The sequence below is a fragment of the Tursiops truncatus genome, chromosome 4 (assembly GCF_011762595.2).
Source record: "Tursiops truncatus isolate mTurTru1 chromosome 4, mTurTru1.mat.Y, whole genome shotgun sequence".
Lineage (NCBI taxonomy): Eukaryota > Metazoa > Chordata > Mammalia > Artiodactyla > Delphinidae > Tursiops > Tursiops truncatus.
The window spans coordinates 77,080,494-77,106,522 of record NC_047037.1 but is presented as its reverse complement, the minus strand read 5'-3'; the positions used below and the strand labels follow the sequence as shown (position 1 = coordinate 77,106,522).

General features: G+C 35.2%; 1 protein-coding gene across 9 annotated transcripts in view; it reads right to left on the bottom strand.

Moving 5' to 3' along the window:
• The window catches only part of POLQ (DNA polymerase theta), a 114,742-nt gene that overhangs the window by 12,454 nt on the left and 76,259 nt on the right, over positions 1-26,029 (bottom strand). For 6 of the 9 annotated variants that reach the window (XR_004526393.2, XM_073804184.1, XM_033855777.2 and 3 more), the window contains 7 exons: positions 21,278-21,471; positions 17,627-17,764; positions 16,215-16,389; positions 13,581-13,707; positions 12,887-13,008; positions 5,306-5,490; positions 2,513-2,624 (listed from right to left, as the gene is read on the bottom strand). Coding sequence is in view for 7 of the 9 variants with exons in the window: in XM_073804184.1 (XP_073660285.1) it covers positions 2,513-2,624; positions 5,306-5,490; positions 12,887-13,008; positions 13,581-13,707; positions 16,215-16,389; positions 17,627-17,764; positions 21,278-21,471 (1,053 nt within the window). In the remaining 2 variants the exon portion in view is untranslated. Of the gene's footprint in view, positions 1-2,512; positions 2,625-3,041; positions 3,140-5,305; positions 5,491-12,886; positions 13,049-13,580; positions 13,708-16,214; positions 16,390-17,626; positions 17,765-21,277; positions 21,472-26,029 lie in introns of those variants that run through there. The other 3 variants (XR_004526394.2, XM_033855780.2, XM_033855781.2) reach the window with 3 other exon arrangements.

Sequence of the window (26,029 nt, the reverse complement as noted above, 5' to 3'; positions counted from 1 at the left end):
GTCAAAAGGTACAAACTTCCAGTTATAAGATAAATAAGTACTAGGAATGAAATGTACAACACGATAAAGCTAATTAACACTGTTGAATGTTATATATGAAAACTGTTAAGAGAGCAAATCCTAAGAGTTCTCATCACAAGGAAAAAATCTTCTTTTTCTATTTCTTTAATGTTGTATCAATATGAGATGACGGATGCTCATTAAATCTATGTGGTAATCATTTCATGATGTATGTAAGTCAAATGATTATGCTGTACACCTTAAACTTATAAAGTGCTGTCTGTCAATTATAACTCAATAAAACTGGGAAAAAATTTTTTTTAATTTACTCACTAGGAATTTTGTTGTTTAACACTTCCAGTCTTTGGCTGTTATGAATAAAACTGCTATAACATTCACATACAAGTCTTTCTTTGGACATATGTTTTCATTTTTCTTGGGCAACCATCCAATAGTAGAATTGCAGAATCATACAGTTAAGTGTACGTTTTACTTTATATGAAAGAGCCATAGTGTCTTCCAAAGTGGTTGTACCATTTTACAACCAATCAGCAATGTAAAAGAGACACAATGTTTTTAAATTTTAGCATTCTAATGTTTATATAATGGTATCTCTTTGTGGTTTTAACTTGCTTTTCCCTGAGAACAAATGACGATAACACTTGATGTAGTTATTCACATATTTTCTTTTGTGAAGTGTCTGTTCAAATTTTTGAACTTTATTTTATTGCATGATTTACTTTCTTAGTATTGAGTTGTAAGAGTTCTTTATATATTCTGGATGCAAGTCCTTTGTTAGATAATAGGAACTATAAATATTTCCTCTCAGTCTGTGGCTTGACTTTATATTTTCTTAATGGTGTCTTTTATAAATATTTATTTTTTATGACTAATTCAGTGTTATTATCACCTAAGAAATTGTTGCCTACCTCAATGTCATAAAGCTCCTCTCCCTTTTCTTCTGCAAGATTGATAGTTCTAGTTTTTACTTTTAGGTCTGTGGTTCATATCAAGTTAATTTTTGAATATAGTATGAGATAAAGTAGAAGTTCATTTTTTTTTCCATACTGGTATCCAGTTGTTCTGGCACCAACTGTTGACATGACCATCTTTCCTCCATTGAATTACCATGGCAACTTTGTTGAAAATCAATTCACCATATATGTATAGGTCTATTTCCTGATGCTCTATTGTGTTTCATTGTTCCCTGCGTCTACCCTTATACCTATCTTGATTATTGTAGCTTTATAATAAATTTTGAAACCAAGGAGTGTAAATAATCAACATTGTGCTTTCCCCCCCAAATTATTCTAGTTATTCCAGGCCCTTTGAATTTCCATATAAATTTAGAATCAGCTTGTCAAATCTGACACAAAAGTCTAATGATATTTTGATTGGAAATGCACTGAATCTATAGAACAATTTACAGAGAACCGTGATAACAATATTGTGTCTTCTAATAAATTAACATGGTAAACCTCACATTTACTTAAGTATTCTTCAATTTCCCTCAGGATTGCTTTGGAGTTTTCAATAAAGTCTTGCACATACTCTGTTAAATTTATCCCAAGTATTTCATGTTTTTTGATGTTATTGTAAATGGTTTTATTTTTACTTCATTCACTAATTGTTTATTGCTAGTATATAAAAATACAACTGATTCAGGGACTTCCCTAGTGGTCCAGTGGTTAAGACACCGCATTTCCATTGCAGGGGGCATGGGTTTAATCCCTGGTCGGGAACTATGATCCCACATGCCATGCTGGCATGGCCAAAAAAAGGAAAAAAAAAAAAAAATACAACTGATTTTTACAAACTGACCTTGTATGGTGGGAACCTGTGCCAAATTTAGTTATTTGTTCTAGTAGTTGTTTTTGTTGAATTCATGTGATTTTCTATGTACAAGATCATGTCATGTGTGAATAAAAGTTTTTCTTTTTGGGGACTGGGGACAGGGTAGATTACAAAGGGGCATAAAGGAACTCTCTGAGATGATGAGGTGATGGTTCCATACCTCAGCTGTAATGTAGACAGTATGATTGCGTGCATTTGTCAAAATTCATAGAACTATACAACTAAAAAAGGTGAATTTTATTGTGTGCAAATTACCTCAATAAACTGCCGAAAGAAGAGAGAATTTAAAATGGTGATATTCAAACTGCTCTATAAAAGCAATTTTTCTCTCACAGTTTCTGGTACATTTACTCAATGGTTTACTGTTTCAAGATAAAGCTATGTAAACCTAAAGCACAGGACAATTCCTAGATTTTATAAGATTTTCACAACGACACAGTAGCATATACATCAACTTCATTTTGCTATTCCATTTCTGTCCCTACTTTTATGAAAAAAGCACATCTCTAAGTAAGGTTGATGTTATTTAATCAACAGTGCTTGATGAAAACTTCTGTTAATAGAAAATTCTGTAACACAAATTTTTAAAAATATAATATGGAAAGAGAGTTGAGAAGAATAGTATCTAGAAGATAATTAACATTCAATGCTTCCTTACCGGTATATCTGGATTTGAAGGAGTCAATGTAAAAAGCAGCATCATTTTCTTTAATACCCATCTGCTCTCCCAAAGATTTAGCTCCCATTCCATAAATGATTCCATAGCAAATCTGAAAGGGACTCATCACACAAAGTAAGTAAATTATAGGTCATAACTACATAAAATGCAAACATAAAAAGTTCATTAGGATTGAGATTTGGTAAACTTTTCATAGTGAGTCAAAGAAATGATTAGATTTGCTTTGGTGGGTTAGATCCATAGAAGCTGATATCCAGTGAGCGCCTTTACTGCCTTTTAGCAATACTTTTTGAGGTGTGGAGAGAAAGAGAAGAAGGGGCAGAATATGAATGAATATGAGTGGGTGAAGAAAATAACCCTAGTTGTTTAAAAGGAAATATTTCTGACTGTCATTTATCCAGAACTCTTCAGAGAAGCTTTCTACTCCTCATAATACTTCATTAACTGCTGCTTAAAGAAGTGCCTAGGAGTCAGGAAAGAGAAGCATTACAAACATTCCTCTCCTCACCTTTGAATAGCACTAAAAAAGCAGGAAGAGTAGACTACATGGCTTCATAATAGGGAGGACGTCATTGGAAATAAATATCCTCTTCATCTCACAGCCACCTGAAATCCCACAATTGCAGAATTCATTTGGGTTAAAGACAAACTTTTGAGAAAATTTTGGGAGTAGTGGAGGAAAATGGTCTAAATAGGCCAATAAAGAAACTGATTTATTAATAAGTATTGCCTGGGTTCAAATCCTAGTTCCACCATTTACAAGAGGTATTATCTTGCACAATCTACCTTGTATCTCAGTTTCTTCAACTATAAAATGAGGACAGTAATACCTACATCATGAGTTTGTTAGGATTAGATGAGTTATTTTATATATGTGTGTGTGTGTGTGTGTGTGTGTGTGTAGGATACCACCTGACAGAAAGCAAGATCATATAAATATTGTTAAATAAAATTTAAAAAGATAACTTGCAAAAATTGATTATCAAAATCCAAAATACTTCCCAAAATATTTTTTTTTTAATTACATTGAGAGGGAGTTTTTTCACTCCTGTTTTCTTTTCCTTTTAGGTCTTTTTACACTTTTTTTTCTTAATTCAGATATTACTTAGTGCTAACTGATACCTCAGCAAGACTGAGATCTAGATTAGATGGTTCAGTGCATGACGATTCAAGAAAAAAAAACTGGTATATCATAAACCCTATTAAATCATGCAAGAACTTATTAAATAGAGGCAGCTATCATCAGTATATAAATGCTTAGATTATGGAGTCAGAATGTCTAAGTTCTGTCATTCTGAACTTATCCTGGCTCCACCACTTATAGCTATATGACCTTAAGCAAACTACTAACTTTCTGTGCCTTGGTTTCCTCCTATGTAAAATGGGAATAATAATAATAAAACCTATTTCGTGTACTTACTACGAGGATTAAATATTGGAATATTACCTATTTAACTTAGGGTTTGATTCTTGCTAAATGCAGGATTTAATCTGAGAGGATTAAATAGAGAAGACAAAACTGGCTTTCTAAATAGTGGAAGAAACAAGTGTTGGCACTAAACAGGCAGTGGTGAGAGGAATTGTTTCATGCCTAATGAGCCAGTCAAGAATCACAGCTGTGAGTAACAAGAAGTGCAAATGTAAAACCAGTAAAGCAGGATCTTAGAGGTGGTGTGCCTTTACCTCAGCCAACAATCCTGCTCTCTTGAAAAGGGCATCAGATTTCCCACAGGTCATGTGATAAACAAGTATCAGTTGTTAATCTAGGCCAGGGAACAGTGTGAATGTGGCCTTTGATTTTCCCTGTGCCCAACAGTCATCCAGGAGTAGGAACTAATATGGGCCCATGTGAAAAGTCCAAGGGCAGTATGAAGTTTTACAGGCAGATTAGCTAACTAATGGCCTCAAAAAACTAAAAAGCTGGGTTTCCCTGGTGGCACAGTGGTTAAGAATCTGCCTGCCAATACAGGGGACACGGATTCGATCACTGGTCTGTGAAGATCCCACATGCCGCGGAGCAACTAAGCCCGTGCGCCACAACTACCGAGCCTGTGCTCTAGAGCCCGTGAGCCACAACTACAGAGCCAGTGTGCCACAACTACTGAAGCCTGCGCACCTAGAGCCCGTGCTCCGCAACAAGAGAAGCCTCTGCAATGAGAAGTCCATGCACCGCAACAGAGTAGCCCCCGCTCACCGCAACTAGAGAAAGCCCGTGAGCAGCAACAAAGACCCAACACAGCCAAAAATAAATAAATAAAATCTATTTTAAAAAATAATAATAAATAAATCTTAAAATAACTAAAAAGCTAATAGTTACTGATTATAATCCGCAGCTCAGCAATATTTATTTTTCAACAAACATTCAGAGAGCATCCTTCTATAAAAGGCACCATGGCTCAATGCGTGTGAATATAAAAAGATAAATATTTGTGTGCTTACAGACTAGAAAGAGATTTTAAAAATACACACACACACACACACACACACACACACACACACACACAATATCTACCACCACCACCACAATATCTACCACTAATGCATATAGATTTCCCAGAACTAAGTAGGCTCGGACTAACTCTACCTGATTCTTTCTATTGACTCTACAAAGGAAAATATGAATACCATGAGACAGGCTCAGGTGAACGTTGTGAAAAATCCAAAGAGGGAGAAATCACTCCTCAACCACAAATGATTGAGATAGTTAAAAAATTTTTTTTTAAATCATAAAAATTCTCCTCATTTATGTTAAACATGTTCAGTAAAGACCACCTGTTTTGCTTGTTGCCTCAGATCATCCCCAACAGACTCTGGCTCAATCATCTTCCATTCAGCTGCAATACTCCTGAAAACATCAGCTCCAGTGTTTAGTACTTGAATGAGACGATGATCGTGGGATAAATGAGCTAAGATCCTCAGCTCAAGTTGAGAGTAATCAGCAGCTAATATTAAACCACCTGAAACAGAAATGATTTTAGAAAAGTCGGTACAAAGACAAAACAAAGTTTTATAACACTGAGCAGGATGACAGAAATTTAGTTCCAACATACAACCGTGAGATCATGTAAAAAAGCTCAAATCAAAAAAAGCTAAAACCTTGCTCTTAATATGATGCAATTCAGCTCTGTAACATATAAAAATTTTTTGCTTAGCTTTCAAGGATATGTAATATATGTAAAGCCACCCTTGACCTCTGCCCGTTAACCACTGTGGTAGTGCTTTCCTCAGCGTTCCTATAGCACTGATACATAATCTAAAATGGTTCTTTCATGCCTCTCCCACGTAACACTGAGCCATTAGGGATGGGAGATAATCTTCCTTTGCATTCTACAGAAATGCACAATTCCTGGTACCTAATAGGTCCTTAACAAATGGTTGTTGAAGGAATGAATGAATGAGTGAATCAAGAAACTGGTTTCTAATGTGTGCTGACATTTTAAGGGGTATGGAGAGAAATGTGTGCTCTGCTTTGAAAATAAACTTGCTCAACAAAAAAAGGTCAAATGGCCTGTATGTGAAAAAGAGTATTCAAATAATTAAGAGGATTCAAATAATTTATCTATGGACTAGGAATGACTGGATAAGCACGGCAAAAACAAAATAGAACAAGCAAAAGCATAGTTAAAGAAAAAGTAGAAAAATATTTGCAACTGATATCACAAAGGACTCACTGCTATATTGTATAAAAGAGGTGCTATAAATCAAGAACAAAATATAAACAAGCAATTCACAGAACTAATAAAAACAAAAGAATCTTAAACCTATTAAAGAATGCTTAACTTCATTCACAATAAAAGAAATGCAAATTAACTCTATAACAAGAAACAATTCTTTTCTACTTGTAAAAATCCAGAGGTTGGATGGCACATTCTGTGGCAAGGCTGTGGAGAAAGAAAACACTCATACATTGTTACTTGGAAGTAAATGGTAACTGTGTCCCATTAGATGGCAATTTGACAATATCCATCAAAATTAAACAGGCTTTTAACTCTGTGACTCAGTAAACAAGCCCACAGGCTGCTGCAAAGATTATCTGCATACAAATTAAACTGGCTTACGTTCAAATTTCTTTACTGATAATCACAAGTCTTCAGCATAAAAATATTAAACAAAAAAACAAAGCAAACAACAGTGTATACAGAATGCTTATGCTTGTGTAAGAACAGAGGAAGAAAATAGTACATATTCATATTTGCTTGTATCTGTATAAAGAAATACTGGAAGGATATATAAGAAACTCAAATATGTAATTAACTATAAGAGTTATACATAACAGGGTAGCTAGGACAGGGAAGGAAGCAAAGTTTCTCAATATATACCTTTTAAACATTTTGATTTCTGAACTATGTGAACGAATAACCAATTCAAAAATATATAAATACTGATTTGAAACAAATGACCACAACTTTTATGGCCTTTCTGCCCTAAACAAAATAAAACTGGACAAACTATATGAAATAACAGTTTTCAGATGTTGGACAATAGGCAATGCAGGACTACAATCCCTGAGAAAGGGGAAGGAGAGGGGAGATAAGAGGAGCCATGCAACTGTCTCAAGTTTCTGAATGGAGGCAGCGCAGGGAAAGAGGTGAAACAAAGCACTGTGGTCTCTGAGCTGGAAGAAGAAAGTGTAATTTGGGCCTGCTGAGGCTGCTACAACTTGTGAAATTTGGAGAGAAAGGAACTTTGCATAAAAGGATCACCAGAAATATGCACAGTAATCCCTTTGGATTTTTGACCAAATACTAAACTGTGCAGGGAGAAAGTTCAGAGAACCAGACAAAGAACAAACACTAAAGAAATAGCTATTATCAAAGTTCAGCTATCAGCTGAACTACTTGAACAACATACTCTTGAATGTTGAAAGATGTTCAAGCTCTGACCAGACTGAGTGGAGAAATCCTGCTGAACAACTTGAGCACAAAGTAGAGACCGCAGTAAGGCCAAACCTTACAATGATGGTTAATCTAGCCCTAGAGTAAAGGCTACTCTAAACGTCTGCTCACAAAGCTTAAAACACTCAAAATGATCAAGCTGATGTGAAAGTAAATTAACTGCCTGCCAGAAGAAAACGCTATAAATGAAGACTACAAAATCCAAAGAGTTAACAATGTAGTAACCATAATGTTCAGCATGCAATAAAAAAAATACTAGACATATGAAGAACCAGGAAAATGTAACTCTGACCAGGAGAAAATTCAGTCAATAGAAAAATGACTCAGAAATTACAGAGATGATGGAATTTTAATATGTTCAGGAATTTAAAGACATATAAAAATAATGATGGAACAAATAGTGAATTACAATAAAGTAATGAAAACTATACAAAAACTTAAAATTCTAAAACTGAAAATACAATATCTGAAATGCAAAATTCACTAAAAGGATATAACAGCATTTAGACACTGTAGAAAAAAAGATCAGTGAACATTAAAACAGTCAGTAGAAAATATCCATTGCAGTACAGAGTTTAAAAAAATGAAGAGAGGGGAATAAAGAAGAAAAGAAAAAAAGTTTCAGTGATCTGTGGGACTATACTAAGTGGTATTACACATGTATATTTGGAGTAATAGGAAAAAAGGGCAAAATATGGACAAAAATATTATAAGAAATAATGGTTGAAAATGTTCCAAATTTAATGAAAAATATAAGCACATAGATTAAGAAGAAGAAAGAAAAAAAAACCTAAGTGGACTCAGGAAATTCAGCAAACTCAAAAGCCCAAATAGTAAAGCATAAAAAACCACCCAGAGACTCACACCCAAATCAAATTGCTAAAACTGAATAACAAATTTAAAAAATCAAAAAAGCATCCTGGGAAAAAATATATTATGCTTGGAAGAATAGCAAGAAAAATAGTGGTGTACTTCTCATCAGAAATAATGCAAACCATAAGCTAATGGAAATATATATTTAAAGTGCTAAAAGAGAAGGACTATAAACCCATAAATCTATGTCAAATAAAAAAATCTTACAAAAGTGAGGATAAAATAGAGAAATTTAGACATGGAAATGCTAAGAGAAATCACTGTCAGTAGAACTGCACTACAAAAAAAACCTTAAAGAAGTACTCTGGGTAAAGAAAATTGATAGCAGATGGAAACTTGAGTCTACTTCAAAGAACAAAGAGTGCCAGGAAGGGTAAAAAAGTAAACAGACAGAAAAGACACTTTTGTTTCTTGATTTCTTTGAAAGGTCATAACTGTTTACAGCAAAAAAAAAAACTACATAGCAAAGTTTATAATAATCATAGAAGTTAAACGTATTACAAAAAATGGGAAATGGAAAAACACTCCTTACGTTATGGATGAAGTGGTATAAAATTATTTGAAGCTAGACTGTGATGTGATGCATATTGTAAACTCTGAAGTATCTAAGATATAGAGTTAAAAAGATAATAGAGGGGCTTCCCTGGTGGCGCAGTGGTTGAGAGTCCTCCTGCCAATGCAGGGGACATGGGTTCATGCCGCGGTACGGGAAGATCCCACATGCCACGGAGCGGCTAGGCCCGTGAGCCATGGCCACTGAACCTGCGCATTCGGAGTCTGTGCTCTGCAACGGGAGAGGCCACAGCAGTGAGAGGCCCGCATACCGCAAAAAAAAAAAAAAAAAATAGAGGAAATAAAACAATAACAAAAATAGTCACTTACAGTTTTTAAAAAAGAATAAAGAACAGATAGAACAAAATACAAATGACAAGACAATAGACTTAGATCCAACCATATATCAAGAATTATTTTATTTTTTTAACATCTTTATTGGAGTATAATTGCTTTACAATGGTGTGTTAATTTCTCCTTTATAACAAAGTGAATCAGCTGTACATATACATATAGTCCCATATCTTACATTTAGTAGTATATATAAGTCCATGACACTCTCTCACTTCATCCCAGCTTACACTTCCCCTTCCCCGTGTCCTCAAGTCTATTCTCTATGTTTGCATCTTTATTCCTGTCCTGCCCCTAGGTTCATCAGAACCTTTTTTTTTTAGATTCCATATATATGTGTTAGCATACGGTATTTGTTTTTCTCTTTCTGACTTACTTCACTCTGTATGACAAACTCTAAGTCCATCCACCTCACTACAAATAACTCAATTTCATTTCTTTTTATGGCTGAATAATATTCCATTGTATATATGTGCCACATCTTCTTTATCCATTCATCTGTCGATGGACACTTAGGATGCTTCCATGTCCTGGCTACTGTAAATAGAGCTGCAGTGAACATTGTGGTACATGACTCTTTTTGAATTATGGTTTTCTCAGGGTATATGCACAGTAGTGGGATTGCTGGGTCATATGGTAGTTCTATTTGTAGTTTTTTAAGGAACCTCCATACTGTTCTCCATAGTGGTTGTATCAGTTTACAATCCCACCAACAGTGCAAGAGGGTTACCTTTTCTCCAGCATTTACTGTTTGTAGATTTCTTGATGATGGCCATTCTGACCAGTGTGAGGTGATACCTCATTGTAGTTTTGATTTGCATTTCTCTAATGATTAATGATATTGAGCATCCTTTCATGTGTTTGTTGGCAATCTGCATATCTTCTTTGGAAAAATGTCTATTTAGGTCTTCTGCTCATTTTTGGATTGGGTTGTTTATTTTTTTTGATATTGAGCTACATGAGCTGCTTGTAAATTTTGGAGATTAATCCGTCGTCAGCTGCTTCATTTGCAATTTCCTCCCATTCTGAGGGTTGTCTTTTCGTCTTCTTTATGCTTTCCTTTGCTGTGCAAAAGCTTTTAATTTTTATTAGGTCCCATTTGTTTATTTTTATTTCCATTTCTCTAGGAGGTGGGTCAAAAAGGATCTTGCTGTGATTTATGTTATAGAGTGTTCTGCCTATGTTTTCCTCTAAGAGTTTGATAGTTTCTGGCCTTACATTTAGGTCTTTAATCCATTTTGAGCTTATTTTTGTGTATGGTGGTAGGGAGTGTTCTAATCTCATACTTTTATATATACCTGTCCAGTTTTCCCAGCACCACTTATTGAAGGGGCTGTCCTTTCTCCACTGTACATTCCTGCCTCCTTTATCAAAGATAAGGTGACCATATGTGCATGGGTTTATCTCTGGGCTTTCTATCCTGTTCCATTGATCTATATTTCTGTTTTTGTGCCAGTACCATACTGTCTTGATTACTGTAGCTTTGTAGTATAGTCTGAAGTCTGGGAGCCTGATTCCCCCAGCTCCATTTTTCTTTCTCAAAATTGCTTTGGCTATTTGGGGTCTTTTGTGTTTTCATACAAATTGTGAAATTTTTTGTTCTAGTTCTGTGAAAAATGTCATTGGTAGTTTGATAGGGATTGCACTGAATCTGTAGATTGTTTTGGGTAGTATAGTCATTTTGACAATGTTGATTCTTCCAATCCAAGAACATGGTATATCTCTCCATCTATTTGTATCACCTTTAATTTCTTTCATCAGTGTCTTATAGTTTACTGTATACAGGTCTTTTGCCTCCTTAGGTAGGTTTATTCCTAGATATTTTATTCTTTTTGTTGCAGTGGTAAATGGGAGTGTTTCCTTAATTTCTCTTCCAGATTTTTCATCATTAGTGTATAGGAATGCAAGAGATTTCTGTGCATTAACGTTGTATCCTACTACTTTACCAAATTCATTGATTAGCTCTAGTAGTTTTCTGGTGGCATCTTTAGGATTCTATGTATCATGTCATCTGCAAACAGTGACAGCTTTACATCTTCTTTCCCAATTTGGATTCCTTTTCTTTCTTTTTCTTCTCTGATTGCTGTGGCTAAAACTTCCAAAACTATGTTGAATAATAGTGGTGAGAGTGGACAACCTTGTCTTGTTCCTGATCTTAGTGGAAATGCTTTCAGTTTTTCATCACTGAGAACGATGTTGGCTGTAGGTTTGTCATATATGGCCTTTATTATGTTGAGGTAAGTTCCCTCTATGTCTACTTTCTGGAGGGTTTTTATCATAAATGGGTGTTGAATTTTGTCGAAAGCTTTTTCTGCATCTGTTGAGATGATCATATGGTTTTTCTCCTTCAATTTGTTAATATGGTTTACCACATTGATTGATTTGCATATATTGAAGAATCCTTGCATTCCTGGGATAAACCCCATCAATAGTTATTTTAGATAGTTAACTAAACAGTACATTTAAATGGCAGAAATTTTCAGGTTAAATCCATATACATTTAATTTAAATTAATTTTAAAATTTTAAACAAAATCAGTATAAAATATTGTTGTGTTAAACACAGTTTTATTATTTAGGTAAGAATAAATAAATATCATGAAATATTATTTGGCCTTAAAAAAGAAAGAAATTCTGACACAATTGCTACAACATGAATAAACCCTGAAGACATTATGCTACGTGAAATAAGCCAGGCACAATAGTACAAATATTATATGATCTCGAGTGGTCAAATTTATAGGGACAGAAAATAGAATGGTGGTTGCCAGGTGCTGTGGGAATCCAGGGGGACAGTTATATTTAATGGGTACAGAGTTTCAGGTGGGGATGATAAAAAGTTCTGGAGATGGATGGTGGTAATGGCTGCACCACAATGTGAATGTACTTAATGCCACAGAACTGAATACTTAAATATAGTTACAATGGTAAAATGCTGGTAGTTCATATTTAAAAAGCAAAGCTGAAAACTGCCAAATGGGTTATACTATCATAGACCTGAATTCACCCTTGGAATATAAATTTCTGACAGAATTCAAATAAATTCAGCTGGTTAACTGCACTCACCCAGAGCTGCCAGGTGGCAAAAAGAGCAAATATGTATACAAATAATAGGGATGATCTGGGAGATAGATCATGACTTCCAAATGTTTTGATGACGAGTACTGAGGAAAGGTCAGACAGAAGTAAGATAGCCTTGAGGGTTACCCCCTGCAATAGGAAGCAGCAGTGGGGAGAACTGGAGAAGAAACAAAAGAGCAAAACAAGTTAGAAAGAGACCAAAAAAAAAAAATTGTGCCCTTAGAGGTCGGGGGGGAGAGAAATTGAGGAAAGAGAAGGGTTAACAGAGTGACAAATGCTATAGAGAAGTCAAAGAGGATGACAACTAACAAAATTCACTGGATTTTGCAAAAAGGTTTACAATGACCCAGGATTACATGATTTCAGCAGGATGCTGAGCAAACAGCACAGAGGTTTCCCACAGAGCAGATCATGAAGACAATAATGACTGACTGTTATAAACCTGGCAACATGAAGGGGAAAAACAGGCTCCACCAAAGAGAGGAAAGATGGAGAAACTAATGTATTCTTCTGAGTCTTATTCATAAATCAGGCTTTATCAGTGCTTTGAAAACCATTCCCACAGCAAAAAGAAGCTCAAAAACTATCATCGGTCACCTTACCTGGGAAAGGCACAAAGGCATGTCTCATGCTAACTGAAAACGGCATTCCTCTGTCTGAGGCTCTCTCCTCCATCTTTCCCTGGTGCCTGGGGTTCAGGCCACAACTCTTCTTTTTTCCTCCTCTGTTGTGCGAAAAACATCATCAGCTGGACATGAAGTAGTCTTAAATATATGAAAATGGTCTGAGTTTTTCAGTAAGTCAATATTTCCATCTAAGAAATTTAAAAACCTTATTTGAAACACACTTTAAAGCTTAACAAATATACTAGACCTCGTTCAGCAAACCTTCAATTAAACAGGAAGGTATTTCTGTAATAACCTTTCCCACAAACTGCTTCACTCAATTCAGTAAATCTCATTGACCATATCTAATATAAATGATCTGTGCTTTTTCTTCCTTTTGTGAGCATATGAAGAGGGCAGGAAGGGGTATGTTCCAGACACTGCTAAACTTGTCCCTTTAGTTTTTGACTTAAGCATATAGTGCTGGTTGATTTAATTAGTGACCCAGATTTTCAGCTTTTTGCCATCAACTAGCTTCTTTATAGACAGACTCAGGATTTGAAATAGAATAGAAATGTGTATGCCTGGAACAGAAAATTAAACTGATTTCATTATTTGTCCAATAGGCTATTTTTGAGCCATTCATACTCCCAGAAGTATATTAACCCAAATAAAGAGAAATAGAGTCTACCTGCCCATAGGAAGTAGGCCTTTGCCTAGGGCTTGAGAAGGTGGGCTTTCCTCTACTAGTGTTGGCATTTTGATCTCAAAATCTCTTGGTACATTCTGAATATTTGGTTCTATAAAGGTTATTCGTCCTAAAATCAAGCAGAATGAAGACATAAAATTAGGGGGGGAAGGGAAGAGGGGAAATCTGACATTTACTTTAACACGAATACCATTTCTGAATTATCCTAAAAATGCATGCTCTGTTATTGTTAAACTAAATTTAAATGATATACACTTTATTATGTTCATGTGTCTAAAAATAACAAGTACAAGACCAATCGTGATATAAGTGAATATATGAATCAGCTACAATACAGTGTTTTATAATTAACCTCGTTCTACAGAAACAATCCCATGATAAGAATATGATAAATCATACTATTTCTACGCTAAAATGAGTACCAGAAGTTAGCACTATAAAATGCTAGCAGTTATACAAATGAGTAAAAGACAAATCAAATGGATCTTAGGAGAAATGACTGTCGAAGCCTTTAAAAGCCAGGAACAAACAAGATACAGAAAAGAGGATCTGAAGCAGAAGAGCAACTGAGTGCTGAACAGAACAACTGGGGCCACAGGAGTTAGGCCACAGGATGCAGGAGATGGAGTAGTAGTGAGAGATGGTGACTAGAACGTTACTTTCTAGATATCACCTGGCCAGTTTTCCTCCTCCTCCTCATCACTTATCACAAGAATCAATGGTAGGTAGCACTGACATGACTAGAAACTAGAATCAGGTGGCTAGTACATTTTCTAGGAAACAGAAAGCTATTTGTTTTAATGCTTATGGCCTTTAATTTCCCCCAAATATTTTACATTTTATTTATTTATTGGATGAATTTTTCAAAAACACACAGGTGTTGTTCAAAAAGTTCGGGTAACTGACTGCTACTGCAGTTTTTATCATACACATATAGTGACCAAAAAATCCTCTGTTTTATGACACTCTTCATTCTAACAGGCTCTCTACTAGCTACTGTATGTAATTCCATCTTCTTTAGATGAATCAGAGATCTTAAGTATCTCAGATACTGTTTTTCTGAATAAACTCCTGATACTATATCCTCGTTATTTTGATTTTAGCAAAAATTAGTGTTCAATTAATGGTAGATATTATTACACTTATTAGCATTAAATGGCCTAATCAATTTTATAAAGCTAACAAATAGCACAGGAAAGAATCCAAGTCTCTTTCTGCCTCAGCACACTGTCTTCTCTTCTATGATAATATCAATACTTAATATTCAGGTCTAGTGTTTGAATTAATGAGGTAACACTGGTAGACAAATAAAATGGCAAAAGTAAATTACAAAACATGAATATAGCTTCATGAAGATTAATTCTAATAATGAAAGGGCTTTACTATACTTAGGTAAGCTTGTATTTCTAAAATAGTCTTTAAATGTAGGCATAGTATAATGAAAAACAATCAGGAAAACAACAAGGAATTGATGACTTTCTGCTTTATAAGCAACAAATAAATGTGCAAAAGCTTTGAAAACTCTAGGTTGATTGTTTTTTCACCAACAAGGATTTATTTTACATAAGTTTACACATTAGCCTACGTTTCAAAATGAACCTTAAAACAGGGCAAGAAATAGGCAAGAAGCACCAAGAGGTTACCTAAATAGGGAGAAGGAAGAGGAATTGTTTAGAACAGAGACTAAGCAAGAAAAGAGAAAAGCAGCTCCTCACGGTGCCCCCATCCTCAATAACAGCAACAACTGATAATGTACCACGCATCATTCTAAACACTTTACATGTACTGACCTATTTAATCCTCAGGATGACCCAGTGAGGTAGGACTGTTATTATCTTGTTTTATACATTTGGAAACTTGGGTACTGAAAGGTTAAGTACCTTGTCTAAAGATTCTCAGCACCAAGATTCAAACCTTGTGAAAATGTGATATCAAAGTCCACATTCTATACCACCAAACTAAAATGCCCCCTCTATGAAGGAGTTAATGCTGCCCTTTCTTCCACTGCACATTGCATTTGACAAATATGTGAAGCTGTGCACTACCTAGAAAAAGAATGCTTTTTTTTCTTCATGAGATTACATGCATACTGATCCCAAGAGGGCCAAAAGACATGCAAAGGACTCTACAGCTTTCTTTTCCGATTGAGTAAAGTAAGACACTCCCTTATTACTGCACAGGCCTACTTAGATTCAACTTGGAGAGACTCTTAAGAGATTCAGAATAGGGCTGTGACTGAAATTAGATAAGATCACTGACTCAAATAAATATTTAATTCCTGGCCATACTCTCATCCAATCTCAGACATCCAAGTTACTCTATACAGTACTTGAAAGCAGGAACTGTTATCTTACTAAATTTCATCTCTTTATCTACCTGATATTCACCTATGCTTTGGATGTAGTATGCGTTTCATAAATGTTTATAGAACTTCACTGAACCCAATGATCAACATTCGAATTGGTCGTCATAAGCAAATATTACATATGCAAATATTATATTATTATTATTATATTATATTAAAATATTATTATTTGCTTATTACATAAGCAAATATTACATATGAATTTTTTTTTGCAAAACTGGATATTATCCATATTTAAGATTTCTCATTACCTGTAGCAGTGTGTGATTGTGATACAGGATAGATTCTTTCCATTCCAAGGAAAGGATTCAGACGTTTTTCCCGCTGCAGGGGAAAGACCACTTTGGTAATAGCATTAGTGATTCTTCTCCACTCTAATATCAAGCCTGGTAAAGGATGTAATGCCCTTAATTTATTTAAAACATCCTGCCAAAGAATTATAATAAAGTAGGATCAGATTCTTGTCCAAATTCCATAGCAAACTAGAATCTCTTTTAAGTAAACAATATAATCTCAAAACTAAATTTGATAACTCCTGTATCTAAACTCAACTTTACTATTATAAAATTACTATTTGGGTTTTTTGGAAATCACCATAATGATAAATCTATAATAACTATAGATTATAAAATGTAAACATGTTAATGTTGAGTAATGTCAATTTACATCTACTATTAAAAAAAAATCAATGAGATGTCAACTTAGTAAAACAGCTGCTTCCCCACACCCCACCCAATTGTTTACATCATCTCTTTCCTTTATATTTTCCTCCTCCATTGCTCATGTGATTGTAAGTTTCCCAGTCTTTGTTTTTTCCTTCTTTTTGCCATAATACTTTCATGGTCTTTGTATCAAGGAAATTTATTTTTAAAACTTTGAATTTTCCATGCTACAGACATTCAATGAACCTTTAAGGAACAAAAACTTGTAGGGTAAAAGGGCCAATGCGATTAAATAAAAAGTTTTGCTACAGAATGAAGCTGTGGAAACTTCCCCGGGGCAGGCAAGTCATAATTAATAATATTATGGTCAAAATTCTACAGAATGGCAACTTGGACTGCTCTCTCCATGGCTGTTGTGGCTGTACTTTCTATCCTTATTTTCCATTGATAATTCATTCAGTAAAAATGTAAAATTAAGGCTTTCTCTCTTTTGTCCCATGTATACAGTTTCCAAGGGTTGTGATTCAATTTGACTTTGAAATTAACATATTAGATTCTCAAAACAAATGCATGGAAAACTTACTATTTTGCTCTGAAATTGAAAAAAACAAAATTTTATTTATATTGACTGTCTTTTTATTTTTTAAATTCTTCCATACCTTTCTGTTCATGTTCATATAACGACAGAAATTATATTATACTAGAAGTCCAAGAGTAGTGCATATCAATAATTAATGTCTATATAGGTCTGAATTTACAAACCTTTACACTGTTTTAATGATAGGAAGGACACAATTGCTAACTCAGATTATGATCCAGATTTTCCATGCTGGAATGTTTCCATAGTGTTTGTGGGCAGCTGAACAAAAAACCAATTTGTTTTTGTCTGGATAAGTTCAAATGGTGTACTACATTGGATCTTGATTTCATCAGCATTCTTTCAGGACACCAAAATGCTAAAAGTAGTTCAGATTCTGCCCTGTGACTGCCCCAAAGAGCACCTTACTAGTGCTGAACTGTTTTCCCAGCCTTAGCTTCCATCCATCATCATTCCCTCTTCTGGTAGAACCCAAAGTTTTCTTGCTGCCTTGGTGTTTTCTCTCTCCATTTGGTGGCAACTTCAATTCCAAAAATAAAACCTGCAAGAAATTAATGCTTCTTTAGTCAAGAATCAAATCACAAGTATTATCATTCAGAAAACATTTAAAAAAGTTATTCGAGAAAAGATTCTATACATTTCAACATGGATTGTAAGAATATTTTTGGACAATTTGGAATTATCACATTTAATAAATAATGGCAATAAAATCTTACATCAAGTAGGCTGTCTATACCCTAATTTAGTCAGTATTAGATTAACAGTAACACCAGGCTCTTAAACAGTCAAGAATACAAGAATGTATATTCTGTGCTGAACGACTGACAAACTATTGGCATTGCGACTTTAGGTTGCTCTGATTATAAGCTCACCTAAATACTCCTTGATGTGGTGACCAATGCGGCTGCTTGATCATTTAAGCCCCATAGAGGATAAACATGGGAGCCTTCATGGCTATTGTGTGATCACAAAACTCAGAGAACACTAAAGTAGGAAGGGGCCCCAAAAGCCATCTAATTCCACTACCACAAGGCTAGACCCTGAGAGGTCCTGGGCAAAAAGCCAGGAGAAGGTGATTGATCCAATGCAGCAATAATGAAAGTTAGAGAGTGGCCAGTAAGCACCCACTGAAGAAACTAGGCTTACACGGAACAGGGATCCAGGCTGCGGGTCAGAGGGAAGATCCCATGTATACCTTAAACTCACTAGTTCTTGTTAGAGGGGTTCCAATTTAGGCAATTCAGAACACTATCTACTCTTTCTACTCATTCATTTATATACTTTCAGTAAGATTTATTAAACCTTGGATTATTTTCCCAATAATAATTCTAAAAATTGAAACCCTTTGCATGAGAATTTTTTCTACAAGTTGGGCCAGGGGTGGAAGTAAAGATATACCTGTTTCCCTAGAACAGTGGTGATGACAGAAACAAAAATCTGGTTTTAGTTTTAAGTAGTGTGAATAAGTGGGGTCCTAGGCATGAAAATTACTGAGGCTTACTATGGATGTTAATAACTAACTTGCCCAAAGACTGTGTTATATAGATATGAACATATGCACACATAAGGATTGGGGTTGCTATATTTAGCAAATAAAATTACATGATGCCCAGTCAAATTTGAATGACATGGAGCATACTTATACTAAAATATTGTCCACTGTTCATCTGAAATTCAAATTTAACCAAGTGCTGGTATTTAATCAGGCAACTCTAATATACTTATCAAAGAGTATATAAATGAATGACAGCAGAGAAGAGAGAAGAAAATAACTGAATAGAAAAAATGAAACATTATTACAATAACAATAAATCGACAACCCCAGGAAGGAAGACCTATCATAATTAAGACAATTTAAAGATCTCAAGTTTTATCTTAAGCTTCCATTTTTGGTGAATCCTTCAGAATTAATTATAAAAACTTCACACATAAATTCTCTCTTCAGGTCTTAACTAACACATCTGTGACTGAGGGAGTTGAACTGGATGGGAGCAAGAGACACTAATATTTATTAAGCACTTCCTATGTGCCAGCCATCAGGCTAGGTGCTTTAACATGCAATCCTTATAACAACTTTATGACAAATCTGCAAAGTTTAGACAGTTGGAGAAACTTGCTCAAAGTTGCATGCCCAAAATGTAGTAGAATTAAGAATTAGAACCCAAAGTCTTCTAACTCTAAAGTCCTTTTTCTTTCTACTAACCCATGCTTCCCTCTAGACCAGGAGTCAGAAACTTTTTCTACAAAGGGCCAGACAGTAAATATTTTTAGCTTTGTTTTACTGTCTGTCACACCTTTTCAACTGTGCCATTATAGAATGAAAACAGCCACAGGCAATAAGTACATGAACAGCTATAGCTGTGTTCCAATAAAACTTTATTTACAAAAACAGGTGGCAGGCCAGATCTGGCCTGCAAGTCATATTTTGCTGATACCTTCTCAAGACCAGTGCCATCCAAGAACTTTCTGCAATAATAAAACTGTTCTATATTTGTATTGTCCAATATAGTGGCCACTAGCCACCTGTGGCTATTGAACACTTGTAATGTGGTTAGCATGACTAAGGAACTTAATTGATATATTTTATTTAATTTCAGTTAATTTAAACTGAAACAGAGATAAGTGGCTAGTGACTCCTTTATTGAACACTGCAGCTCTAGATGATTAGTAACATCTTGCCTATTTGAAAGATTCAACTTAAAATCACCAAGGATAAAATAATCAATGTATGAAAATGTTAGATTACCTTTAATATAACTTCCATTTTAACATGAAGATCTAAGAACAAGCCAATAATATCAAAGGACTTTTATTCTAGGCCAGAGTTTGGTCTAGGCCTAAGGCCCACACGCCTTTGCACCCATCTGAATCACAAGAGTACTGGTTCTTGCCTTTGCCCCAAGCCTACTTGTGCTGATATCCAGAGATTCTATATTTTTGACAAGTTCCCCATGTAATTTTAGGTGTAGCGAGCTAGGTTCTGGCTTGGGGACTTGTGGACTAAAGAAATCAAAAGAAAGTATTTTAAAACACCCCAAAAAACACCACTGAATTCAATACAAATGTACCACGTGATTAGGAGAAACAAAGTTCCTCATTTTTTAAAAACGCATAACTGTGGCTAAAGTGGGGGGGGGGCATTTGTAAGCCCTTTATATAATATTTATACAACACTTACTATGAGATAGGCACTGTTCTAAGTGTTTTACATTTATTGCTTATTCCTCACAACTCTATGAGGTATTTCTAACATGAGGTATTTTACTGATGAAGAAACTGAGATATAGAGTTAATGAAGTGGTCCAAGGTCATGGAGTTAATTAATAAATAGAGCAGGTAGCATTCAAACCCAAGAAGTCTGGATTTAAAGTCTATAATACCAATATACTATAATACTGAATCACATCTAGATAACAATAGAACTTCAAAGATATCAAGAGTAAGCACCCACCCTGTATCAGTAACTCCTCTAAAACAACCCAACCACCCTTTATGGAGTGTGGGGAGGGAAGAGAACACCAACTTTTGAGTGGCGGCGGCGGGGGGAAGAGTAAACTATGTCAAAATTTATCTAAGATGATAAAAATATTAGTAGGTTTAAAAAAGCAGAGCGTTCCCAAAATCCCTTTTTCACTAACATCTAAGAAAAATATCTAATTTTGCAGTGAAGAAGGAGTGAGAGTTCATGAAATTACTAACTTCATGGAGAAACACCTACACTGTTATACAACTACCACTATGGATCTCATAGTGGTAGTTAATTTTTTAAAATAAAAAAATATTTACTGGGTGCCCCTTCTGTTCCAGGCAAATCTCCTTATGGAACACACATTCTAGGATACTTCTTTACTACCTTCCTATTCATAAATATAGGTATAAACTTACAAAGGAGATGTTAGAATATTCTATCTCCAAAGTATTCTGGTTAACTGATTGTTTTATTTTACTGATCTTTGGTACTTAGGTAAACACACTTATGAAACACACACACACACACACACACGTTTTTGCTTTAAAAATGACTTTTCTAAATTTTTTATTCCCATCATACAACCTCAGCGATGTCATCTGAACTGGTGAAAGAAAAACTATGGCCAGCTAGTTGATAGGCCTGCGTCTCAATTGCATCCAGTTTGGCTTGCATTATGTGTTTCTGACTTTCACATTCTGCGGTACTAAAGCCGATTCCATTTAGTTCTAGCAAGGCCAAGCAGTACTGGGAGGGCATCTCCACTTTACAGAAGACATCTGGAAGAAAAAAAGAAAGCAAAAAACATTAATTCACCAGCTAAGTGACTAGATCAGCATGATTACCTAAACATACATAGAATTTTTCTGGGAGAATCAGAGATGCTACTAAGCTATCCTTCAAGATCCAGTCTTTTGAGCAGCATTATCAAACCATCAGTGAAAGGTATTAAAGTACTTTCCACTTTTCCACTTGAGTATTGGATTACTATCTGTGTCCATGCAGAGTAAAACAGGCAATCTTATGAACAGTCTGAATTATAAGAGATTGCATTTCTCCCAAGATGATGTTTCTGCTTCTACTCTTAGCAAGAACAAGGTAGCCAATCTAATTTGCTAAGCTGACTACAAAAGGTTAATTCACCAAAATTTTTTCCAGTATTCCTGGTCCCATGGTATGCCGGCGTGCACAAAGCTAAACATGAAGGTATTATATTTTCCAATGCTCTAAGAGTAAAGAATAAGATTCCTGAAGTAAGAATCAGAGTATTTTTCTATCTGCTGACATTTCTCAACAGAATAGTCACTCTAAATCAGTTTTCCCAGTATGTTCTTTAGAATATTAGTCTCAAAAATACTCTATAAAAGGCTGGGATTGAGAGACACTGTATACTATGAGTTTCATCATTTATAAATTACTCTTAGATGTTCATGATGCCTGTTAATATATTAAAGGCTCTGAGTAGAAATGAACAAAGACAACTATTTAATTTTGTTTTAACCAAAAGTCTGAAATCATTTGACCATAAAACCCTTTATCTGTGTAATATTTATTAACATTGTGAAAAGTAAGTGTCCATAGAACACTCTGTGGGAAATGCTATCCTAAAATTATTAAGAAAAAATCCATAACAAAGATTTCTGCTCCAGTACTATGGCTCACTAGGACTCTGTGTAACCCTGGCCTGCCTTCCCCAGCTCCACATACACACTTTTTTTTTTTTTTTTTTTTTGGGTGTGTTGGGTCTTCATTGCTGTACGCAGGCTTTCTCTAGTTGCGGCGAGCGGGGGCTGCTCTCTTCATTGCGGTGCACGGGCTTCTCATTGCAGTGGCTTCTCTCATTGTGCAGCACGGGCTCTAGGCGTGTGGGCTTCAGTAGTTGCGGCACGCGGGCTCAGTAGTTGTGGCTCATGGGCTCTAGAGCACAGGCTCAGTAGTTGTGGCACGTGAGCTTAGTTGCTCCACAGCATGTGGGATCTTCCCGGGCCAGGGATCGAACCCGTGTCCCCTGCATTGGCAGGCGGATTCTCAACCACTGCACCACCGGGGAAGCCCCCACACATTCTTTAAGGCACTCTTGGTCTCAATCAGCAGGCGAAATCCCAAAGGACACCTGTAACCACCCCCAAAAGCAAACAATTGAGAGCTACTGGCCTCTAATAGTCAGAACATACTGGGCAGTCAGAGCCTGGCTTTGGAGACTTGGAACCAGAGCAGAAATTCATGTGATGTGGGACCAGAGAAATAAGGAACTAGGGTCAGAAAGAGAAGAGTCAAGAGTGGTAGGAAGCCAGCCTGGATTCACAGACAGTAGGAAGAAACAGGGTTGCAATGGGAATGGAGTCCTACTGCAAAAAGGTTGAGGGAATAATAGATTTTTGGAGTAGCAATAGGAGGAGAAGCTGATTCTCAGACTTCTGTTCTGAACCAAAACTCTCGAGAAAAGCTAATGTAGGCCTTGGATGAAGTTTAGTTTAGTAACAAGCAGAAGCCAGAGCATAGCCTTTCTAGAGGAAGACTTCCCCCAAATAAGCCCTGCAGGGCTCTACTGATCAAATCTTGTATGATTTCACAAAGATTATAAAAAATATAAGATAGCAAAGATGTATGAACTGGACTCAGCAGAAACAACAAATGACAGATTTAGATCCCTAAGAATTGCAGGTATGGAATCATTAGAACGGAGCACAGCTACGAATGAACTATCTACAAAATCAAACAAGATGAACAGAAACAAAACAGGAAAGTGTAAATATGTCAATAATCACAATGAATAGAAACACATCAATCATCATAATAAATTGCTAAATTTGTAAAAAAAAAACTGATAGTTTGAAGAAGAAATAAGCTATACTTTGTTTATAAGACATCTAAAAAGTAAGGATCTAGAAGGTTTAAAGGGGTAGAAAAAAAGATATATGAGGGGCTTCCCTGGTGGCGCAGTGGATGAGAGTCCGCCTGCCGATGCAGGGGATGCGGGTTCGTGTCCCAGTCCGGGAGGATCCCACATGCCACGGAGCGGCTGGGCCCGTGAGCCATGGCCGCTGGGCCTGGGCGTCTGGAGCCTGTGCTCCGCAGCGGGAGAGGCCACAGCAGTGAGAGGCTCACGTACCGCAAAAAAAAAAAAAAGAAAAGAAAAGATATATATATGAGGCAAGTATTAATCAAAAGAAAGTTGATGCTGCCATATTCATTCCAAAAAATAGATTAAGAGTAAAAATCATATTAGTGGAAAAGCTAGTCACAACATAATGATAGGTTTAATGCACCAGGAAAATACATCAATTTTAAACCTGTATGCACCTAATAAAATTGTCTCAAAACATATAAAATTACCTGAACTACAGGGAAAATCAGATATAGAAGATTTAAACAACAACATTGAATTAACAGACATTTATAAAATTCTGCATCCAGAATTAGAATACATATTATTTTATATGCACACAGAACATTTACACAATAGTTCAAGTTTTAGGTTACAAAACAATTATCAAAAGACTTCAAAGAATGGGTATTATACAAACATGTTCTCTAGCTACAACACAATAAAGATTGAAGGTAATAATGAAAATATGAAATAAAAGTTTCCAACTATTTGAGAATTAAAAACAATCTTCTTATAATTTATAAGTCTAAGAGGTATACCAGGAAATGTTAAATATTTAGGATAAAACAATGAAAACAATATATGTCAAACTTGTAAGATATAATGAAAGTAGAACTCTGAGGAAAATTTATAGCCTTAAGTACTTATATTAGAAAAGAAAAACATGATTTTAAAAATAATGAGTTTAGTGTCAAACTTAAGAATTTAGAAAAAGGACTGCAAATAAAGTCAGGGGAACTAGAAGAAAAGAGATTACATAAATGTTCACAGAAATCAATGAAATAGAAAACAAAAACAACAGGAAAGATCAAAGGCAAAAGTTGGTTCTTTAAAAAGACTGAAAAATTGGATAAACTTCTAGTGAGATTAAACAATAGTATTATGAAAGAAAAAGACGACATAACAGATAAACCAGAGATATAAAAAATCAGCAATACCTTTAGATAAATTCTTAAAAATATATATAGCTTACCAAAACATAATCAAAAGATATAACTGAATAATCTTACCGTTATTAAAGAAGTCAAAGTAGTAGTTAAAAATATTTCCATAAAGAGAGTTTACAGGCAAATTCTACCGAACTTTTAAAGAACACATCATTCCTACGATACATAAACTCCTCCAGAACAAAAAGAGGCTATATTCATCAACGCATTCCATGAAACTAGAGTAACTCTCTTACCAAAAACAAAGCACAAGAAAGAAAAATTACAGTCATTTTACAACCAATGACTTGGCAAAGTAGAGACAACGTAATCAGCAAGATTTCTTTCACATTGCTGTTTAAAGAACAAACTTTATACAACCATTCTGGAAAACAATTTAACATAATCTTGTACAGTTGAATATTCCCATTTCCAAGACGGAGCAATTCTACATGCAAAAGAAATTCTTGCCCAGTATAGCAGGAGACATGTACATTTATAAGAATATTTATACAGAAATACCTGTTATAGCAGAACAAAAAAACAAAATAAAACAAAACTAGAAACAACCTGAGCATTCACCAAGAGGAAAATGGATAAATACATTTTGGTGCACACACACACACACACACACACACACACACACACACACACACACAAAACACAGTGATATATTACAGAGCAGTGAAAATCAATAAACTACACATACTTGCAATAATATGCAGGAAACTTACTAACATGATGCAGAGCAAGTAAAACAAGACATAGTGTGACAGATGTTTTGTAAAGTTCAAAAACAAGCAAAACCAAATAATACATTGTTTGGACTCAGACATATATATGCTAAAATTTTTAATTAAAAATAAAATTTAAATAAGAAAATAAGGGAATGATAAACATAAAACTTGGGATGTACAAGGAAGGAGGAGCACAAAGGTAGACAAATGTCTAAGTTATGAATGTGAGTTAACAGTTATCATTATATTATTAAAATAATGGTGAATAATAAGAGGACCATACATGGACCAATGATGATAGTGCTCATGAAAGAAAGATTATGACTAATATAAATCTGTGCAGCTGAGGTCCTTTGAAAAAGAGAGAAACCAACTCACTCCATACCTAGAAAATCATCTAATCTATGTTCAAACTATCTAGAAAGGACCTAATTGATCAATGTGAAGAGGACAGGATACTTTGTCCTGGTTCAAATTAAGCAAAGACACATTGTACTATTAGTATTAATTCATACCCAAACAAAAATCAGCTCTCTATGGGGAGAAAGTCAGCTAGAACACACCT